A 21012-nucleotide genomic window follows, 5' to 3' on the forward strand; every position below is an offset into this window, starting at 1 on the left:
GGGAGACAAACTAGTTATATGTATTGACTAGTTCAGATTTGTGAGAACAAAACTACCTAAAATTTATCCACTTTCATAGACTTAACCAGCTCTCTGGAAATCTAAAGTGTAGTAAACATGCTGCTCCACAGTCTGCATTTGGAAACTATTATCAGAACCCCTGTTGAGACTACATCGTCTTAGTAAGCCTCCGCTGACACACACACCCATTCGCTAACAGCTGCACAGGACAGGACAGCATGGCCCAAACCCAACAGCTTTCAGATGTCATCATCCTGAGGCATGCGTCCAGAGCGCACACGCCGCTTAGCTTACATTACAAGTGATACGCTATGAGAAACAGATTTGGCTGAGCATTACACATGCAGATGGGGAGGACGGTGGCTCTACAATTGGCCTAATTCATCTTCGGTACTGTAACACAAGCATCCGCACTGACATCTCCCATCATGAGCACCGGGACCAGACTGCCTTTATTGGTAGCGTTTACAGCCCTGCAGTGGTCATATCTATTTAGACCATCAGCTACAGAGTGTCTTCTGAAAGTGGGGCAAAATATAAAGTACCGGAACTAAAGTCTTAATTTGTCTGCATGAAGTTTAACAAAGTGGAGGCTTGAGATATCAAACGGGACAAATAATACTAACAATATAAAGAGTTTATCTGTGTGGGGAAATAAAAACAACACTGACTGATATCCTGTTCTTACCGAGTTTCTGTGTGGAGACTCGGACCCACTGGCCCTCTTGGCCTTTTGTGCCAGCGACGTCCCAAACCTCAGGGCTTCATACACAGGATCCACCTTATTACCACAGGCTGTAGATGAGAACAATACCGGCCATTACAAAAAACGATGACAAGCTCTCATCACATCAAAGTGGTGATTTACACAAACTATAAAACCTCGTATGTATGAAATGGCTCAAGCGGAAAAGTGGCTCAGGGAGAGTAGAGGTAAGGTTTCCACTTTACATCATCTCAACCCACACGGAGCTGAAATCATTATGGAGATTTAGGCTTCCTCACCGATGGGCATGACTTCTTTGATGCAGCCATACTGTTCCTGGATCAGCAATGGAGAGCTGTAGTATCGCCGAAAGCCTTTTGGCTGAAGAGAGCAGGACAGAGAGGTTGCAAAAAAAAGAAAGAGGCGACAGGCATTAGAGACAAATCGATGTGCAGAACCGCAGGCGGCACTGAAACAATGCACATTACTCTGTTCAGTCAGATGTTTCTGAATGCATCAGACTTCGTAGAATTAAAGTTCTGCAACGCTGGATGTCGGGACTGTTCTGACAGAAGCATATTTTCATAGAAGACAATCAGTCAGTCTGTCCCAGGCAGGAATTATAGCATAAAGTGTTTGTGTTTGCTGTGTATGAAGCCAAACATTAATATAAAAAAGAGCCATTGAAGGCACTAATCCGAACCATTATGAGAGGTAATGACATCGTTCTAAAGAAACTGGTGTAAGGAAAGAAGAAATTAGTCATTATTCACAAAGTTAAAGCAAAACAAGTCAACAAATAATTTCTAGACATCTAGAAATTCAACATTTAATATATCATGCAACCATTGTTCTAGAAAAGTTAGAGAAGCTATTAGTTAATAAAGAGCACTTTTAAAACAAACTACTTGCATCTTTAATCTTGTCAGGAATTTCTAAACTGTTAACATTATAAGGTAATTAAAAGAAATAATAAATTCTTAATTATAAAACGTGGTACATTACAGTAACTTCCATTGCAAAGGAAATCTCTGCATTTGTTTCTGAGATTACATTAAAAACTACTAAATGTGAACATAATGTGAACATTTGAGCATTTTAACAGCAATTTTAATGTCAAAAAGAATATTCTGTTAACACGTAAAATGAGTAGTCTTCTATCCTAAATCAAGATAACAAAGGAAAAACTTTGAATACAGTTACCAGAAGACAAAACTGGCTGCTAACTGTACTAAATACCTACGCACACTGTATGCTGGTGGGGATGGATGGAAATAATGCTGATAGAGACACTGATGCATTGCTTCAAGCTAGCATGTGTCTCCACAATTAAAACTAAATATTAATTAACAGTTTCTACAAACAGTTTTGTGTTTGCCATTAGGTGAAGGGCATTTTGCAACCTCTTTGAGCAACATGAAATGAGAAGAAAACTGACAAAAACCACAAAGTCAAGGTTTCAGTTCAGGATAGAAGAGAGAAAAAATGCTGACAAACACCCACCACACACCATAGTAGCTATCTAGCAGCTCCCAAAAAGATGAAGGCATGGAATAAATGCTGAGACTGACATACAAAAGATAGTTACAGCATAAGAGAGATGGATCAAGGGCAAAGCAGACACTACAAGGGCTGTTTCTGTTTACAAAATGACGTCAGACTCCGTTCACACTTAACACGGTACTACTCTGAGGCTCTACCGCAACATTAGTTCCACTCAATTTTACTTTCAGCACATATTACTACATAAAAAAGCGATTACAGTGTTAAACTGAGCATAACCTTCATGAATGAATAACTGATTTATTGCATCTGCAGCTGAAATCCCAACATGAAGGAGTAGAGAATGTGATTCCGATTGAAGTGGCTCACTGCCTGTTAGAAAAACTTCTAAAGTTTCTGTCCTAATTCATCTGCCTGTCATGTCCTCCTCCAGCCTCCCCCGGCACTCAGACATTCATCATTTATATATCTATTACCTGCCTCCATCCCAACCAAATCAATACTTCCCCATCAGTTCTGAATCCTTCCAGAGTACAAAGAAACACAGAAGATTGAAATTATCCTCAGTCCCTGGAGACATGATGTCATCTGCAGCACATTCATTAATGATTAATGTGTGTGTTTACAGTTCTTTTTTTGTAATTTTCTCTAAACATCCACACGCTGTTGAGCCATTTGCTTATAAGATGCTGAATTTTGAGAGAGGTCACTTGTTGACCAGATGCTGGACACCTACTGTACTTTGTGCTGCCTTCTTTCAGTTTATTTGTATTTTGTGTATTTATATCATGGGAGGTGAAATCTGCATTGCTTAATCAACTTTATATTTGAAATTTCTCAACGACTAAAACGAGCAATCCTTGAGATCTTCAGGTCCATTTCAAGACGTGACATGTCGGATGTACAGGAGCGAAGTTAAATGTTAAAAGAGCAACTTGTTGGAGCCCATCTGATCCACGTGGCTAAAAGGCACCACTTAGTGCTGCTGTGTTTACAGTGAGTTTGCTTTATGGGACATTTTGGTACAGAGGCAAGAACAGCTTTCTCATGTGTCTTTTATGACAGATATCATATTGCAGTTTCGAAACCTCCCCATTGAGAATGTTTTAGGCCAGCCATGTCTCCAAGAAATTGTTTATTTTCTTACATTTTGAGGCTAAACACAAGAAAATTACTAGTCAAGATATCTAACAAATAATATATTAGATAGGGAGAGACTAGTCAACCCGCCCAGAAAATGGAGGTGAAGCTTCAAAGATATTGTTTAGGGTCATATTGCAACCCACAACTTTATTTTCCAAAATCAAACCAAACAGTTTCGGTTCCTCGGCCTCTACCGTGCAGTAAACATTGTGACAAAGTCAGTTTTCCCTCAAAGCATGACATTTTCATAAATCGAACCAAACAGCGAGTAAATATGAAACTTAAGCCTAAGAATAAAGGTCCAACATGGTGGACGAATCCTTAAAACCTTCCCCTCCCCTGCAGTTTCAGAGTTTGTGACTCTTTCAAACTGAAAATCTTTCCTACAACATCACACCTTCTAGGGGGAGAAAATAAGTTTCCTTTAAAACATAATAAAAGCACAGTATGGTTGTATAAGATCAGGGTTGGGACCCCTCCTCAGCAAAGTTACAACTAAGTACAGCAAAAAGCCACATTAAGGAAGGGCAAGAAATGAGAAAAACATCAGTGAATAGGTTGTTATAGCTGTGTGTTGTTGTGTTTTTGGGTTTTTTCTTTTGAAATAAATTATTTCTGTTTCTGAGAATTCAATGCTTCCCTGAACACAAACTAATCAATGATATCCATTAATTTATACAGTCCTATTCATTTGTCGTGGCTGTGGGCACCAATTTGTTTGCTTATCTGGGAGATCAGTAACTTAATTACTATTGTACATAATTAACATGTTCTTCACCTCCAGCAGGAATCCATCCTGATAAATCTGTTTTCCTGTTACCAATTTTAAGAGGTCGTGAGCTCTGAGATAATTTCACAGCTTAGTAGAAACTCATCTAAAGCCGGGAAGACTTCCTATGATTGTACACAAAGCAAATGCATTCACTGATCTTGTCTCTTTTAGAGGCCAAACACATTTTGACAAAAGCAGTGATTCGTCTGGCTGTTAGCACCGAGGAAACACAAAAAGCTGGAGAAAACATCTGGATGAAGCTGTGAACAAGTGACCTGAAGGAGTTGCAGTCTGTTTTGTGCAGGAAACGTATTATTTATATTTGCAACGAGCGCCGCTCATCAAAAGTTGATGAGTGAATCACTGTATTTACCGTGAGTAACGTTCTGAATCTGTCAAATCACTCTTAAATTGCAGCAGGTCTTGTGCAATATGTGATATGTGCACCGTTGCTGTTCTGTTAGCTCAGGTTGAAGCAGTGACTCACAGATTTATTGTCACATATTGATTATTAATCAGATTTGATGCAAACTGGACAGTCCGCTGGAAATGTCAGTTGTATTCGAATTGTAAACAAAAACTGTGTGGCGCACTGTAGCTGCAAAATGCTGTGGATGTTTTGAAAACCTAACAAGTCCTATTACTATAAAGTGACTAAAGCAATATTAACTGTGTTGTAGGTGAAACTGAAGTGAAGAATTCAGGTGTAATTGGGTTATATTAGTGATTTCTCAACTGCAGTTGTTAAGGAGTCATTATCACTGTATGAGGAGGTTCAGAAACTTACTGAAAAAATGATTTCATGTTTAATAAAGACTCATTCGATGAGGTAAATTGCTTTCCTCTGAAGGGTTCTCAGGCCAAGAGAAACAAGCATGGCTGCAGAAGTGTCCAAGTTTAGAGTTAGCTGAATTTAGAGCTGTACTCCGCTGGGGAAACTTCCCTTTTTATGCTTGACCTCTCAACCTCATTTTCCACTCCTGAGAGCCGATCATATCTCCGGGCCTCATCCCTCAGGCATCTAGTGGAAAGATGTCACAAAGGGGAAGGAGGAAGACGGCCTGTACTGTTCCGTTTTATATGACGTTTATTAGCTTTATTTAATTCCAGATTTCTTTAACTAAAGTGTAGTCAAATACTGTGAAAGAACGAGGTAGGAGAGGTTGAAAATGACACAAAACGTGACCTCTGGTCTGTGTCTCCTCGGTGTGGGATGTGAGTGAATGACTAAAGAGTCCCAGTTCAGTCTTGTCTGTCAGTTTGCTGGACCACTACACAAGTGAAAATGTTTCTTGGCAGTTGTTTTTACTATAATGGCCAAACCCTCCCCAGTAAAAACACCCAGACCACCCTGGCAGACCCACTCCCCAACCAAAGGGTGTCATTTTGATGCAGTCCACAGATGATGATAAAGATTTAGAATCATGCCAAAGCTCCCAGTCAGAACTGTTATCACACAATTACAGCGACAAAACCACGAGAGTGTGTTTCAGGGAGGAACGCCCTCTATCAGGGAAACAATGTTTGGAAAATGACAGCAACCAGGGTTGAAATCTTAGGTTGTTATTTTTAAGTTACTTCGAATCTGCAATGTAATAACACTAAAATACGGGCTAATAATGTTCCTACTCTTAGACAAACTCTCCTACAATGTAAAAGAAATGTGCTTTTATAGCATGTTTCCTTTCCTGAAAGATTTTTCCTTTATTTTTCATTTACACAGTAATGTCGACAGACTAATTCTATTGGACTGTGAATTTAAACATCAAATGTAATATAAAATTTTAAATTTGTCACTGAAAAACCATAAAACTTCCAAAGTTTTTTAAAAAAAATTCAATTTTTTGACATCAAAATACTGTTAAGATACATTCTGAAATTTATCGAAACTTCACAAATGTTTCCTTTTTATTTAATAGAGTAAACTATTATGTTTATATTTTGTACCATGAATATTAAAAAAATAAAGAATGTGAGACAATTTAGAGAAAAAGAAACATTGGTTGTTTAGTTTTAGATAGATTTGTTTGCTAAATGAAAGATATCTTATAAGATTATAGTTTTCCACAACAAAATGTAAAATAATTGTGTTTTCATAGGTATAAAATATCTAACAACACTGATGCTCTGTTAAAATGCATTTTTTTTGACATGATACATATGTATCGATATGTAGGTAATTTAACTGTTTTCACATGTAAATATCATCCAATAAACATTAAAAAGCCCAAAAAATAAACATGATACAATGCAAAAAAGGCTACAAAATGTATATTTAAAATTAGGAAATTATGATGTTCATATAAAAATATTTTCAACATTTCACAGTTTTTCTTTTGTTTTGTTTGCTGCCAGAGTGTTTTTTAGTAGTAGTAGTAGTAGTAGAGAGAGTGCTCATATGAAACAGCCCAAGTACTGAAATTAAAGCACTGAAGAGACATCACAGGTGCATTCCAGATACTTCAGATAAGTGCACAAAATTGCAAGAACAGTCATTGCCACCCCGTCTACAAATTTGCATGAAATGTTGCAGCTTTTCTAAAAACTAAAGAAAAAAGTTAAGAAAATCAAGTTGACTTAAGGTTGACCAAAAGGTTCTAGTGCAGTTTTTAAAAGGGTAATTAAGAATAAAATCCTGCGACTCTATTCTCATCCCTTAATGATGAAGCACGCTTCGAACACACTACAAAAGCAGAAGTCAAACCCTTGAAGATAAAGAAGAGGATGAGACTGAATAGGAATGATCATTTACACATTTTCAGACAATCTTTCTTCAGAAGAATTCATATTTTTGCGCTCTGCTAAAAACAGCATTTGAGAAAGAGATTTAAAAAGTGTTTCAGTCAGTCCACTGGGTAGCCCCGAGAAGTGAAAAGACTGGTATCAACAGAATATGTCAGGGCCATATTATTATTTATTCAGTGTAATTATCACCAATCAATATTGCCAACTTTCCCATTGTTTATATGCTTAAAACTTTTCACAATCCATTACTTCCATTGATATAAAAGCTGCAGCTAATTTATTCACAATGTGATAATTGATCTGCTCCTTTCAGCGCCATAAAAGACCAAGGCTTGACTTTCATGCTTAAAAACAGACATCAAGACTGACACGGTGAATGTCAAACATGTCATTAATCTGCCATATGTGGCTTTTTAATAGTGGTTATAAACTTGCTGGAGGCCAATCGCATGTATCCTGATTTAATGGTTTATGCTGATGGCAGCACAGCAGAATTTGAGGGAGGTGAGGAGGAGGTCAGCATTTTTTGCACATGGAGAGCTGCATTACTATTATCTAACACAGACAGAGTGGTGATAGATCGATGATGAGGACGATGACGAGGATGGATGGTGGCCACAGATGTACCAACACACTCACACATAGAGTGTGATTTCTGAATAAGCACATTCTGGTGGGAAACGGTCAGACAGCCAACTCTCTCTGTTTTGGTTGCTATCATAATGACATCAGTAATTATATTCCTGAGACTCAGAGTCCCCCAAACTGTTAAGAGCAAAGTGAAGAATCTACTGTCTAAATCCTGCCTTCTGTGTCATGCAGCTCACCAGTTTTCCCATACAGCGCTGCTGCCCGACTCCGTTCTCGCATTTGTGGTGGAGGCTCATCTTGCAGGCTTTGCAGCGGAGGCCATGCTTCGCTGTGTTTCCTGCCAGGAACACCACGTGTTTGGCTGTTGTACCTGATACACACACACACAGAAAAAAGAGGTAACAGGTTCAAATCTGTCATGTCAGGAATTGGAATCCGGTGATGTTCGTAAGTGAGGAGCAAATCACACACAGAACAGAAAGGCAAGTGGAAAATATTGCTCAGATCACAGCACAATCATTTATTCATTGTCTTAACGCGTTTATTCCTAGCCAGCGCTTCTGGAAGACGTCCCGGCATGCACTGGGAAAAACCTGTGAAATGACATGTGGAACGTTTTAACAGGGACACAATTTACCAAATCCAGCTCATGATGTGGACTTCTGCAAAAACCCTTTTTACCAGACTGACTGTACCTGAGCCAGTTCTGTCTCCAGCATGTGAAACCATTTCTAACTGGTGTCTGTGTGCAGCTCGCTCTCACTTATTATTATGTGACTCACAGTTGCTGAAATAAATGAAGATTAGTCGGACTCATTTGTGGGCCAAAGTTATGCAACATTGCAAGCACTGTCATTTAGAGTGTGTGTGTGTGTGTGTGTATTTGTGCATTTAGGTGTGTGAATGAGAAGCAGACAGAGACAGAAAGATAGATGGAGAAACAAAAAGCAGAAAGATCGCCTTGTTTAGGCGTCAAGGAGTCAAGAGACTGTAAAGGTGTCAGAGAATAAAGCTCACGATAACTGATGGTATCACTGCAGCACAGTTCTGAATAAAAATCACTGAGCTGGGACAGATGCAAAGATATCAAAGGTAAGAGATGAACAAGCAGGTATGAATGAAGGTGCAGTAGGCTGGAAAGACAATCTCACTTTTTAAGATTTAAAAGGCCACCAAGCCCAGGACAGAGAGAAAGTCCTGAAAACTGGCTGAGAAAATGTTCATATAACCCTCCAAATGCTCCAATATTTGCCTGTTCTCTGAGCCTAAGTGCCCCCAGGAGAGGTTATTGTCTCTGCTCCACTGAGATTGTGTATTCTTAAAATGAGTAGCATGGCCACAGCCAGTCTTCAGATTTTACATATCGTGCAACAAAAAGAGTTTATATAATAGTTAGAACTGCTGATGGAGATTCACTAGTTGAGCTGATAGCAAGCTGTTATTTACCTCTGTGCAATCTCCTGGTATGAGGCCAAATGCGTGAAAATGTGAAAATTATATTCTGTTGGTTTTCAGAGAACTTGTCCAGTGATAAATGTAGGCACAGAAAATAAAAACGAGATCAGCCACAACATTAAAACCCCTGACAGGCGAATAAAGTGAGATTGATCATCTCATTACGATGCAATGTTCTGCTGAGAAACGTTGGGTCCTGGAATTTGTGTGGATGTTACTTTGACGCATACCACCCACCTTAACATTCTGCACTAGTGTCCTCCCTCAATGGCTGCAAAAACTGCTCAGGAACAACACGACAAAGAGCCCAAAGCACTGAAAAGCCATAAAACCCCCTTGAGATCTCAATCTGACTGAGTATCCACATGATGCAGTGGAACACGTATGATCCACTGACGCCCCACCCTGCAACCCACAGGACCCACTGCCAACATCAAAGTGCCAGACACAACAAGACACCCCCTGAGGTCCTGATTCAATGACCCAACAGGTCAGAGCAATGTTCAGCAACGGGTTTTAATGCCGTGGCTGATTGGTGTAGCTGTCTCCAAGTAGACACACGACATCTAAACCATAATTTGCTGCACATAACATGCAAGAAATCACCCAGAACAAACAGCTTCTTTTGAAAGCTCCCTCACATTAACACTGGGAGAACATTGTTACCAAGTTCCAGTGATGTTATTAGTTGTAGTCTAACAGCTATGCACCTCCAGTCCTTTATTGATTAATCAATAAGCACGTGCTCTGCTCAGGCTCTTCGTGTTCGAGTGAAAATGCGGACATGCCAAAAGCACTATCGATCTACTTTAGTGGAGAGTACAGAGGGGTAATAAGAGGATCTGTCCAACCCATCACTGAAATGCTGTGAACTGTGTGCATTTTTTAAAAATCCATCATGTAGCGCCACTGTGCAAACGGTCGGAATTTCAGTCCAGATTATCCTCAAAAAATGCATCGTGTTCGGTTTGACAAGCGGGCTGAGGAGGGTCAGCAAGCAGAGGTAATCCTGTACGGTAAATATGAAACCAAGCAGAAACACCTGATCCCCGAACAAGACCGCAAATACAAGATACTGTGTACAAAGCTCCCTCATGTGTAAGTTTACCAAGCCAACAAGAGGAGGAATGAAAAAATGTCTGCTCCCTCTTCACGTGCTGTAATGTGAACTGGTGTCGCAGCTATCTGGATCTGGCAGCGGTGACAGGAACTTGAAACTCTGCGATGGCTGGAAAACTGGATCTGTATCCCCATTTAAAGCTTTTGTGTTGCTTGGCTGAGCCACGCGACACAGAGCTGGAGTGGAGTTAGTACTGAGACGGAAACTGAGAGCAAGGGGATCCTGGCTTGAACTCTTCACCGTCAGTCAGCCACAGATCACCACAACAGCAGCAACAGGGCGATGAGTCTGACCGATTTTTAGGTCAGTCACATGAAGTTTGAAGGTCTGTAGCGATTGACTCTACAGAAAGTTGGCGACCTCTTGGTACTATGCGCCTCAGCATCTACTGACCCCACTCCGTCCGTTTACGTGGCCTACCACTTGGTGGCTGAGTTGCTGTCGTTCCCACACACTTTAGGAGTGAGGAAATGTCACGACTGGATTTGTCGCACAGGTGGCAACCTATCACAGTTTCACGCTGGAATTCACTGAGCTCCTGAGAGTGACCCATTCTTTCATTAATTGCATGCCTAGGTACTTGATTTTATACACCTGTGGCCATGGAAGTGATTGGAACACCTGATTCTGATTATTTGGATGGGTGAGCGAATACTTTTGGCAATATAGTGTGTGTGTGTGTGTGTGTGTGTGTGTGTGTGTGTGTGTGTGTGTGTGTGTGTGTATTATATATATATATATATATATATATATAGAGAGAGAGAGAGAGAGAATATTTTCTATAAGAACATTCACAAAAAAAACCTTTGTGAACGTTCTTAAGAAACATTTTAACATTTCTTTTTTTCCGCCAAAAAATGCTCAAAAATTTCCCCAAAATTTTGGAAATGTGGACATCAGAAGTTTCATTGTGAAAAAAAATTTTCCCCCCACATTTTGAAGCTTTCAAATGGATCAACCTTGACCCACAGGAGTTCGAGTTTCATTCGGTCTGATGAAGTTCTTTTGTTGCTGATTGGCTTGTGTGAGGTGATACACTCCAACAAGAGGGAAAATGAGATGCATTTGTGTTAACTAAGAAGCTGGCATTGTCAGCCTCCTTTGCTATTGATGTTAGTGTGTGTGTTTTCAGGTGCCTTTTCCTGCGAGGCTTAAATGTAACACAAATGTGTGTGACAATGCTGCACTCTCTGATATTTGCACTTTCTTGGCTACTCTGCTATTTACACTATAGTAGAAGATTTCCATCCAGATTTCCGTCTATGTCTACCCTCTTTCGCCGTCCATATCCTCTTTTCTCACACGCTCCTTGCAATAGCCACAAATTGATCCATTAAGCCGCTTCATGCCTCCTGATCTCCCGTGTCAATAACCTTCACGGTGACAATAACCCCTCCATCTCCTCTTCTTCTTAAGCTCCTCAAACACAATGACCTGACAGCTCTGTTTGTTTAGTTGTAGGCTTTGGTTAGTTCTTCCTGTACAGTCATTTCATTATATACCACTAAAAAAAGCTTAATTCCAGGCTACAGATGGAGAGTTGCTGTTTTATTTTTTCATGCCTTCATCTGCTATGAGGGATGTTCTGAAATTAGCTATAGAGGCTACAGATGTCACATAAACTGTTTTTAGGTATAAATTGGAATAAAGAGGAGGAGGAGCAGTCTGTTCATTTGCCACAGACTCGTGAAAGTTCAGAGGGTCGACTAGTTTCAGCGCATCTGTTAGCATTACCACTGTGGGTTTGTTTGTGTATTTATTTCAGGATGTATCTGAACAAGTCTGTGCTAGCATGCAGAGGCAAAGCAAATACTGTCCGAGGATCCCCAAAGTCTGCAGGATTCATCTTCTGGGGAACACAATTGTTCAAATATCATAGCTGGCCATTCAGAAGCTGTTACTACACTCCAAAGTACTGGACCAGACTCATTTTGAGCCAAAGCCCAAAAAATATTCACATCTTTCTATCTCCAAATGTTCACTTGCTTCAAATTTTCATGACTTTTATCAGCTGACATTTTACCTGACATTTAAAAACAGGTGTGAGGGACTTTTATTTTGAAGACCTTGCAAACGGCACCAGCTGCAAAACTCAACACTAAAGTGGATAAATGCAGGATCAGTGGAAGTGCAAGGTTGTCACAACACACAGTGGCTGCACCCTGCGAGACCAAAAAGAGAGAAAACACACATATGTGGTGACATATAGTGTGTCACTGGGATTAGTAATAAAATACATTAAACAACACTGATACCACACAGTGTTTTATGCAGGGAGGAGGAGGAGGAAAGCGTCATATAGGACCACAGCAGCATCTGTCTTCTGCCTGACCTTGACCTCTGATCCCAAGATTAATTTCTTACTGGTTTCATCCAAACCTGTCATACGTATTTAGGGAGTTTCAGAGCAGATTTGTAGAAATAATCCAGTGAGATTTCTCCCATTACTCATTGCTTGTCTCGTTAATCCCAAGAATTTAAGTTATTTAAGGGATTTTTAATGAAACTTTAATGTTTCATCCTTCAAAGTTGACTGACAGTGATATTTTTCAATACCAGCTTAAGTTTCTGCGTATTTCATCTGCATATATCTCACATACTGTATGCCAATTATAAACTTCCATGATTTGTTTTGTGCGACCTGAAGGCAACCCTACTCTGTAAATTACATTTCAGTCACAAAGAAGCCTGCAATCAAAATCTCAGCATCAGCTCCTACTCAATCAAAGCATTTCTGCGTGCCAGTGAAACTAATTTATATGCTGTGAACCTCACAACAGAGACACTTTGGTTCAGAACAAAAGCAAAGTGCTGCACAAAGCATTTAGGCTACACAACAAATGAGAAAAAAGAATAGGTGGAACAGAATAAGAGAAATCTTGGACTAAATACAGAAAAGTGTGGTTGAACAATAACAATTCTTGGTTAAGGTATAAGTAAAATAAAGTGCTGTTTTATCTGTTTAAATATAAAAATGATGTTACTGCTCAAACCAGAGAATGACACTTGTTGAATCTTATTTCATTCAAAGGACAGAAACTCATAGCGTCATTAAATGTCATGCTATTAAAAGAGTTTATGTGTGTTTGATTCACATCAAACTACAGGAGAAAATGAGCTACCACCTCACACAAAAGAAAATCTACAGAAAAATAATAACATGTTGTTGCTCTATTAAATATTTATCAAGTAAATCTAATGAATGAGTCAGGGAGAGCTATAATATAATTCAGCCTTTGTGATTATGGATGATGCATTAAATTGGTTCAGGCTTTTATATAATAAAGGACTCTCCTGTAGGAAGAAAGTGGGTGTTTATTATGTCCTGTCTGCCTTTTGTATTTTTAGAAGATTGGTTTTCATCTATTGAGCATTTGTCAGTGTAGGTTGTTTCATAAATAGAGCTAGAGATGTAGAGATTTAAACACTTATTATTTTTAAAACAGTGACAATGATTATAAAATTGATCCTTGGAACTAAATGAGTACATATTTTATTTATTCATTTTAACCCACTGAACCCCAAAACCAGCTGGTAGGTTTGAGAAGCATGTTATCTTGGAAAAATCTCATGTGCAACATACATAATAAAGAATATTTTTATCTCATCAAAATTCTGGTTGTTTTGTTTAAAGAAAATTGCCAAAAATCAACTATTTAAGTGAACCATGATCTGTAAGAAAACAAAAATTCAACACCTCCCAGCAAAACCAGGAAGTAATTCATTGCTCAGCTGTGACCAACAATGAAGTTGCAAAAATTCAAGGAGTTTTCAGTTGAACTGCAGGCTGTGTTCACACAACACGGAGAGTATGGAAACAAAATAAAAATGCAGGTACTTAAATACCTACAGTATGTGAAGTCACCTTTTTTTCCAGTAATGTTGTACATAATGATTCCAGGGTTTGTTTGTTTTTTTTAAACATTTTTGTAAAATATTTAAAGAAATTTCAGTTTTATGATTTATGGCATTTTAACCAAGTTTCCATATTTTTCATTATAACTGTTTCCATAGAGGGGTAGGATGTAATATTGTAGTGAAAAATTAGGGTACAGTGAGTAAAAAATATCCAGAAACTGCAGAAATGTTGCTTCTTGATTTTGACAGCTCAGGGTTCTCATGGATTAATAAAGTTACAAAGACAGTTTTGTACTCGAGAGGTGTAAAAGTGGGAATTGATGTACAGAAGTGTACAAACGTGTGGTTAGTTTGCTGTAAAAATGTGTCAAATCTAAAATAACTACTGCTCCATTCTATCTCCATAACCCTGCAGCTATTTGCAGTGAGTGGCTGTTAGGATTTAATAATTACAATATGATCATAAGTCCTCCATCCTCCTCCATCTTCACCACTGTTTCTTCTTCTGCCTCCTGTGTGCTGCTCTTTGACTCTGGGACACCGAGTCTGAGTTTGACAACACCACAGCATTACACACAAACACACTGAGAAAACCATCCTCCATTCCCTCTTCTTGTGACCATACTGTGCTCTCATTAATGCAGGACAAATGAAGATGAGGGCAGCATCTTTTTTCATGAGTGGACCAGAGGGCGCAGCACCTATCAGAGCCAGGCAGGACTGATATCACTCTTTGATCACCAGCAGCCCACCTGAGGCCCATTCAGAGCTGCAGCTACTGGGCGCCTTACTAACCAGGCAGATAAACAGACCACTATTAAGTAGCAATGATCATAAATATGTTGTGCAATCTTTTGTGGTGTAATGAACCCAAACAAAGTTATATTTCTGTGGTAAAAAAAAAAAAGCTCAGATCTTCTAGCTAACCTCCACAGAATTCACATCCCAACATTTCAGCACTACTGTGTCCTATCGCCATTAAAAAGCACAACATGTACTTTTTCGACTTTTATCTCTGCAACTTTACGAATGTTTTTTTTGTTAGTTTTGTTTTTGGCATGAAGTTGGGGGTTTGGTACTACAAATATGGCAACTTTTCCTTTGGATTGATCATCTAATAGATCTGAGCCCTCTTCAACCTATTGTGCAATGACAGTTCTGCATCTGTTTTTGGTTTTTCCCCTTTGAAGAGTGTTGAAATGTTAGTCTGCACAATTCTAGGCTGTGGACTAATCAGTTTCATTTGTGTGCCTTTGCGTTCAAAACTGTTTGTGCAGATAGTAAATTACTTTGTGACCATTTTCATAAATCCTGTGCTTCTCTGAGAAGTTCATGTTTTTTACGGTAGAAAAGAATCTAAACCACATTAATCATGACACTACTACTTTTTTCTACAGTTAAAGTGATGGGTGAAAAGTGGTAATAACTGCTATGAATATGAGCTCAATCTACCAAGGTGGGAAATAACATGTGCAGGTCAAACAAACTGACATGAAACCGAGATTAATCAATTTTTTGTCACTTTGGGGCAACAGAAACAAGATGTAGATGCAAACTTGGCAGATTTTCATCTATATCTGGATTTGATAGGGCAAATATGGGCCAATTCAGCCACTCCTCTGTTGTTTGGTGCTTTGTGGGTGACATAAAGTGAGTTTTGGGCTGAAAGCTGCTGCCAGCTACAGCTGCAAACAATGCTTCTGAAAGTGTTGAGCCTAAACCAAAAGAACAAACACTCATGTAGGCACTTAAAAGTGGGGGAACTGCAGATTCTGGAGGAAATTCTCTGTGGATTTTAAAGGAATGACCAATTTGAAAAAGCACATAGTCATTTTATACAATTAATTCTAAAATAACAATATTAGCAGTTTTAATTTTTATGTTTTCATACATAATTTAGTGTGGAAAGCCATGCTTATTTAAATTGTGTTGGAAAAGGGAGTTTTAGCTTGAACTAAGAATTTCAACTCACAGGGAAAGAAAACTTCTTTTTTGTTCTTTTTTTTATTTCTACATGAATTATTAAATTTTAGACACTTAATTTCTTTCAGTTGTGTAAATGAAAGTGAAGACTCCTGGTGAGCTGATAACATGGCGGTGTAACTCCAGTTTATACGTGCACAATTACATGCACATTTTTCAACCTGCCTACCTTCCCAATAGTCCGATGTCTTTTATCTGCTACCAAATGTGATATCAGGGGCTTGTAGAGCAGATGGCACGGGTAGCCCTTGTCATTATCACGCTGCAGAGGCCCTGAGATACAAAGACTCTGCAGTCCCTCAGTACTGATGGTTAACAAGGAGGGGAGAAGCCAGAGAAACCGGAACATCTGGCGAGGGGAGAACAGGTAGAGGACCTGGCACGGCTGTTGTTGGCTGTCTGACACCTCAGCAGACAGATGGAGGGACCGTGTGTGAAGAACAGGGATTGAGAAACTTTATTCACAAGTCAGCAGTTCGAGTCGGACGCTCACTGTCAGGCATCTGATTGTCTTTCTGTGTTTCTATACTCATGGAGCGTTTCGGTGCTTTGCAAACTATTATCCGTCGATAACAGTGAAGTACTTAGAATGAACAAACAAGCGTAAGGCATTTTAAGAGACTGCAACTTCTCATGTCCTGCTGTCTCCAGATCATATGCATACATTAATTAGAGATTGACAGATATTGTTTATTTAGGGCCGATACTTATGTCGACTATTGGTGCTCAAGATGGCCGATAACCAATATTTAGAACCAATATACATTACATGTAATGTTACAACATCAAGTAATATAAGGGTGACTGTAGGAGAATACGTCAAATGGAAACAGGAGTGATTAAATTAGGATGCTCTCCTCTATTTATATGCGATCGACTAAGATTGATCAGTTTGTCTCCTGCAGCTACATCTGCAGTTCCTCTGTATTTTCTTAATCTTTCACTGTTCTATCACTTTTATTGCCCACTAAGGTTCATATTTTCAAGAATTATTAATTATTGTTTTCCAGACTGTTTCAGGTTAATCTGTGGCTGCCTTCTAACTTAGCTGTTAGCCATTAGCATAGCCTTAGCCACTGTGAGAGGAGCTAACTTCCTGGTTTGTGGCAAAAAGTTTGTGTTTCTTTTTCAGTTTTTGCAGTCTCTGGTTGAGAGATATTTCTGTGGCTGCATCAGACCTGAAGTAGCGCATTCAATTTGTCAATAATCAGTCAATAATAATCGTTAAAATGCCAAATCTCGGCCAGGACAATCAGCCAGGCCAGGCCATGGTTTCGTTACTGAAGAGTTGACCTCAATGCTGTGATACTGTACTTTGATGTAGTGATGACTACTGAAGCAGGGCGGTGTTGTGACCGTACCTACAATCATGTGGTTGCAGACATCACAGAACGTGGGCTTCTTGAAGATGTGCTCCATGAAGCAGTGTCCAGCCGAGTCCACCTGCAGCGGGTTGCGCGACTGCGAGCGGGAAGTAGGAGGAGGAGCGCAGGGGATGGCCGGAGGCACCGGAGGGATGGGCAGGTTGGTGGTGTGTGGCGGGGCCATCCCGATGTTGCAGAGATGGCCCGTGCTGCTGCTCACATCAGAAAGCAGCTCCGTCTTGTTTTCGTTGCTCGTTCGGAAGAAGTTGTCGGCACTCTTGCTGCGGATGCTCTTGGTCTTGAAGGACAGCGAACGTTTGAGTCTTTGCAGCTGAAAAAAAAGAAAAGAGTTGAAGAAAAATGGAGCAAAGGGGGGGGGGGGTGACAGACTGCTCGAGGAGAAAACATTTAGTGCAACTGATGTGAAGCAAATCAATTTGTGTAATAACCTAAATAAATTACAAGCGTTCCGTCTAAAACCTTCAGGCAAATCTCAGTGTCCAGTGGCTGATGAAAAAGGCCAACTTATCACTGCTCGCTGAAAAACCTTCGAGGTTCCCTACTTGGAAAGTAATGTGATTTCCAAGTTAGGCAGATGCTTTACCTTAACACAATTTCTCACACACTGCGCTGCCGTTTCTGGCTGCAGCCTCCATCAATCTCATTAGGCTTCTCCTTTACAGTAAGACTATTCATAATGCTCCATGCTGACAACTCCTCATTTAACCTCTCAACGCGCACCTCCTCTTCAGTGAAACCCACTTAAATCTGGCCTCAAACACATAATAAGGAACCTCTAACGGCTGTAATGTGACTTTATGTTTCTGGTTCCTGGTTGGTGTGTGGCTGCAGGTTTCTGACTGAGCAAATAGATTATGCTTTTTGGTCGGCAGAGAGAGATTTTTAATGATGCATAAGATCGCATCCCACAGTGCAGGCTTGTCATTACAGCTGTAACAGGTAGGAAAACACTTTTTTTGTGCTCAGTTCTCAAGGTTAATCAGTCCTCTTCTGTCTTTGTTAAAAAAGTGCACAGTTACCATCAACAGATTCTGCAAACCCGGATCTAAACTACAGGAATATTATGCAAATAAACAAGCATATGTTGTTTGTGCACTTGTCATTTTGGTGAACATCCCTGTGCAAATTGTTTGGAGAGCTTATCACTGCAGCTTCGGTATGGTGAGGATGAATCAATTCTACGGGTCACTCTGGAAACAATCAATCTGGACCCTTTCTCTACCATTACCACCCACACAAATGGAAGCACAGACTAACACTGACATGAACATACAACACTAATACATTCTCCTGCAACCTATTAGAGCTCTGCATCAATGTAGCACATCCTGAAAAGAAAAAAGTGCTTATTACACAAAACATTTGGGTCGATGAACTATTTTTCCCTCTAAATTTGCTATGCACAGATGACGTGATCTTAAAGGATACTTATTTCTTATACTCCTATACTGCATTGTGGTTTTATGCGTGTAAAATGACATAAAATAAACAATCTTAGTAAATAAAACACAGTGAGGGAACGTGTGCATGCATTGAAGAGCTCATGCTGTGTCCGATGGCACCAAATCTATAAGAGTTGTGTTCCATTACAGAGCAGGGAGCGTTAATGGGGGCTGGGGACGGAGGACTGCAAAACAAACTGCAAAAGCCATCTATGTAAGTAAATACAGTTACCGATGCAGCTCGGAACAGAATGCCCTCTACAACAAAAACATGAGTGATGATGGATCTGACGTTGTTTGGCACCGGCTTCGCTTCGTCGTTTAAAAGCAGTAAAAGTTGCACAACGTGAGACAACTTTTATCCTCATGTGCATGCAGCTGTGCCACTATGATGAACGGAAATCTACAGTTTGCACAAGAGTGGAGGCTCACCTTGCGCTTGTGATGTTCAGGCCTCACAGTATTCTTAAGAGGAGGAATAAAAACACAAACACAGCTTCACTTAATAGTAATAAACTTGTCCATCCTACTCGGGGAAACAGATTCTGCTCATCGTCTAAAATCACCTTTTTAAAAAAAAAAAAATTCTACCTGAGATATTGGAAGTTGTTTGTTTGTTTGGCAGAGGCGTTGAAATTATGTAAAGTCATCAGGAGTCTCTTGAAAATGCCCAGTGATGAGTGCCAAAGTAAGAGTTCACATGCTGAAATGTTCTCTCAGCTGAAACTGAGAAAACTTGAGCAACAACAGCAGATCATGCTGACGATTATTCAGATAATATGAGCTTCCTCTATCCTCTGTGGGACTTTTGAGGACAAGAGAGAAAAGAGGAGAGCTGCTGCAGCCGTTCACTGCCACAATGACTAGTCCAATATTGTTCTGCTAATTGTATTAGTCTGGGCAACATGTGACCCACATAGTTGGTTAAAAAAAAGAAAAGCCAGAGGCAGTGGTGGGTCTCTATCACAAGCAGCCCAGTATAAAACCATGTGCAACTTATTTATAAAGACATACACATATTATTAGGACCGTATTGTTTTCTCTACCACACCATGAACCCGTTTACAGCCTAAGAGCTTTAAACAACCTTTAGATACTATTTGATCCAATGATATTGCATTTAAATACCACAATCCATATGAGCTGAACCCATCCCATGTGTTCTACCCTAAAGAAAAACAATATTATACTTTTAATATAGTTATATAGGACTTGTAAGGAGCATATGTACTGGTTTTATTATGAAATACAAAGTGATTCAATGGTTATCTGAAAGTTTTTGTGTCCCATTTGCGCAGCTGCTGCTATGTTTTTATAGTATATTCCTCAAATTGAATCAGGTTCAGGCTTTTTTTAAAGGTGAATCAGTGTCTGAGTGTGTTAGGAAAAAGAATTCACACTGTTCTTTCTAGGAGCTGATCCTTGTTGAGTCGATTTTAATTACATGTTGATGAAAGTTTGTTTGCCCTGCTGTATTCGTAAATTCCTAAGACCGACGTAAATCCGTGTGGTGGATGAGAAATAAGAACAGGGCAGTCCTACCTTGGTTTCCTGCTGGCTGGCGTTCGCTGTCGGGGATTTGGGTGTCTCATTCTGGTCCCGTTCGTCCTCTTTGCCCCCACTTTCGTCCTGAATCATGTTGGCCGGTGGGATCATACTTTCTCTTTCTGTGATCTCGCTCTTTTCCTTTTTGGAAAAACACACACTGTTGCTCTACAGAGTTTGTTTCCCCTCCCCGAGCTGTTTACATCGTTTCCATTCCTCTAATAGTCACAATGACCCGAGGATAAGAGAAGTCATCCGCTGCTGCTGCTGCTGCTGCTGCTGTGAAGTGGAGACCCGAGAGGACAAAGATGAGAAGAAAAAAAACGTCTTAAAGAGAAAAAGAAGCGGTTTCCAAACCGAATAAAGTTGAAAGTCGTTCCAGTTCGGCTTCACAGTGTCCTGCACGTCTGAGGAAGGCTGAAGCGTTTCTCGAGGCGTCGTGCGTAATGCTGCCAAGACATCTCCAAGTCCACGCTGTGCGCCGTGCGCCTCGCACTGCCGTTACCCTACTCTGATGGGCGGAGAGCTGGGAGGGAGGGAAGGAGCAGAAGAAATACGACACAGTGACTCTGTCCTGTCAATTTATTAGATGCAAAACACAGTCACAGAAGAAAAAAAAAACACCCACGTACTCCAATGGAATCACCACTTTTCTTAATAGACGTATGTTCACTGAGGTGATGGCACGATTAGGCTGCACATATGTCAGCTTTTTTATTTGGACATGTGTCTTTTAATGGGCC

General features: G+C 39.9%; 1 protein-coding gene across 2 annotated transcripts in view; it reads right to left on the reverse strand.

Annotated features, from left to right (window-relative positions):
• The window catches only part of stac (SH3 and cysteine rich domain), a 38459-nt gene extending 17668 nt beyond the window's left edge, over positions 1-20791 (reverse strand). The window contains exons 1-6 of one of the 2 annotated variants that reach the window (XM_022197115.2): positions 20267-20790; positions 19157-19189; positions 17259-17592; positions 7718-7851; positions 1027-1108; positions 710-816 (exon numbers count right to left, since the gene is read on the reverse strand). In XM_022197115.2, the coding sequence (XP_022052807.1) occupies positions 710-816; positions 1027-1108; positions 7718-7851; positions 17259-17592; positions 19157-19189; positions 20267-20380 (804 nt within the window). In that variant the 5' untranslated portion in view covers positions 20381-20790. Of the gene's footprint in view, positions 1-709; positions 817-1026; positions 1109-7717; positions 7852-17258; positions 17593-19156; positions 19190-20266 lie in introns of both variants that reach the window. The other variant, XM_022197124.2, reaches the window with a different exon arrangement.
• Positions 20792-21012: the final 221 nt, after the last annotated feature.

This window comes from Acanthochromis polyacanthus, chromosome 1, assembly GCF_021347895.1.
Source record: "Acanthochromis polyacanthus isolate Apoly-LR-REF ecotype Palm Island chromosome 1, KAUST_Apoly_ChrSc, whole genome shotgun sequence".
In the NCBI taxonomy this organism is placed as follows: Eukaryota; Metazoa; Chordata; class Actinopteri; family Pomacentridae; genus Acanthochromis; species Acanthochromis polyacanthus.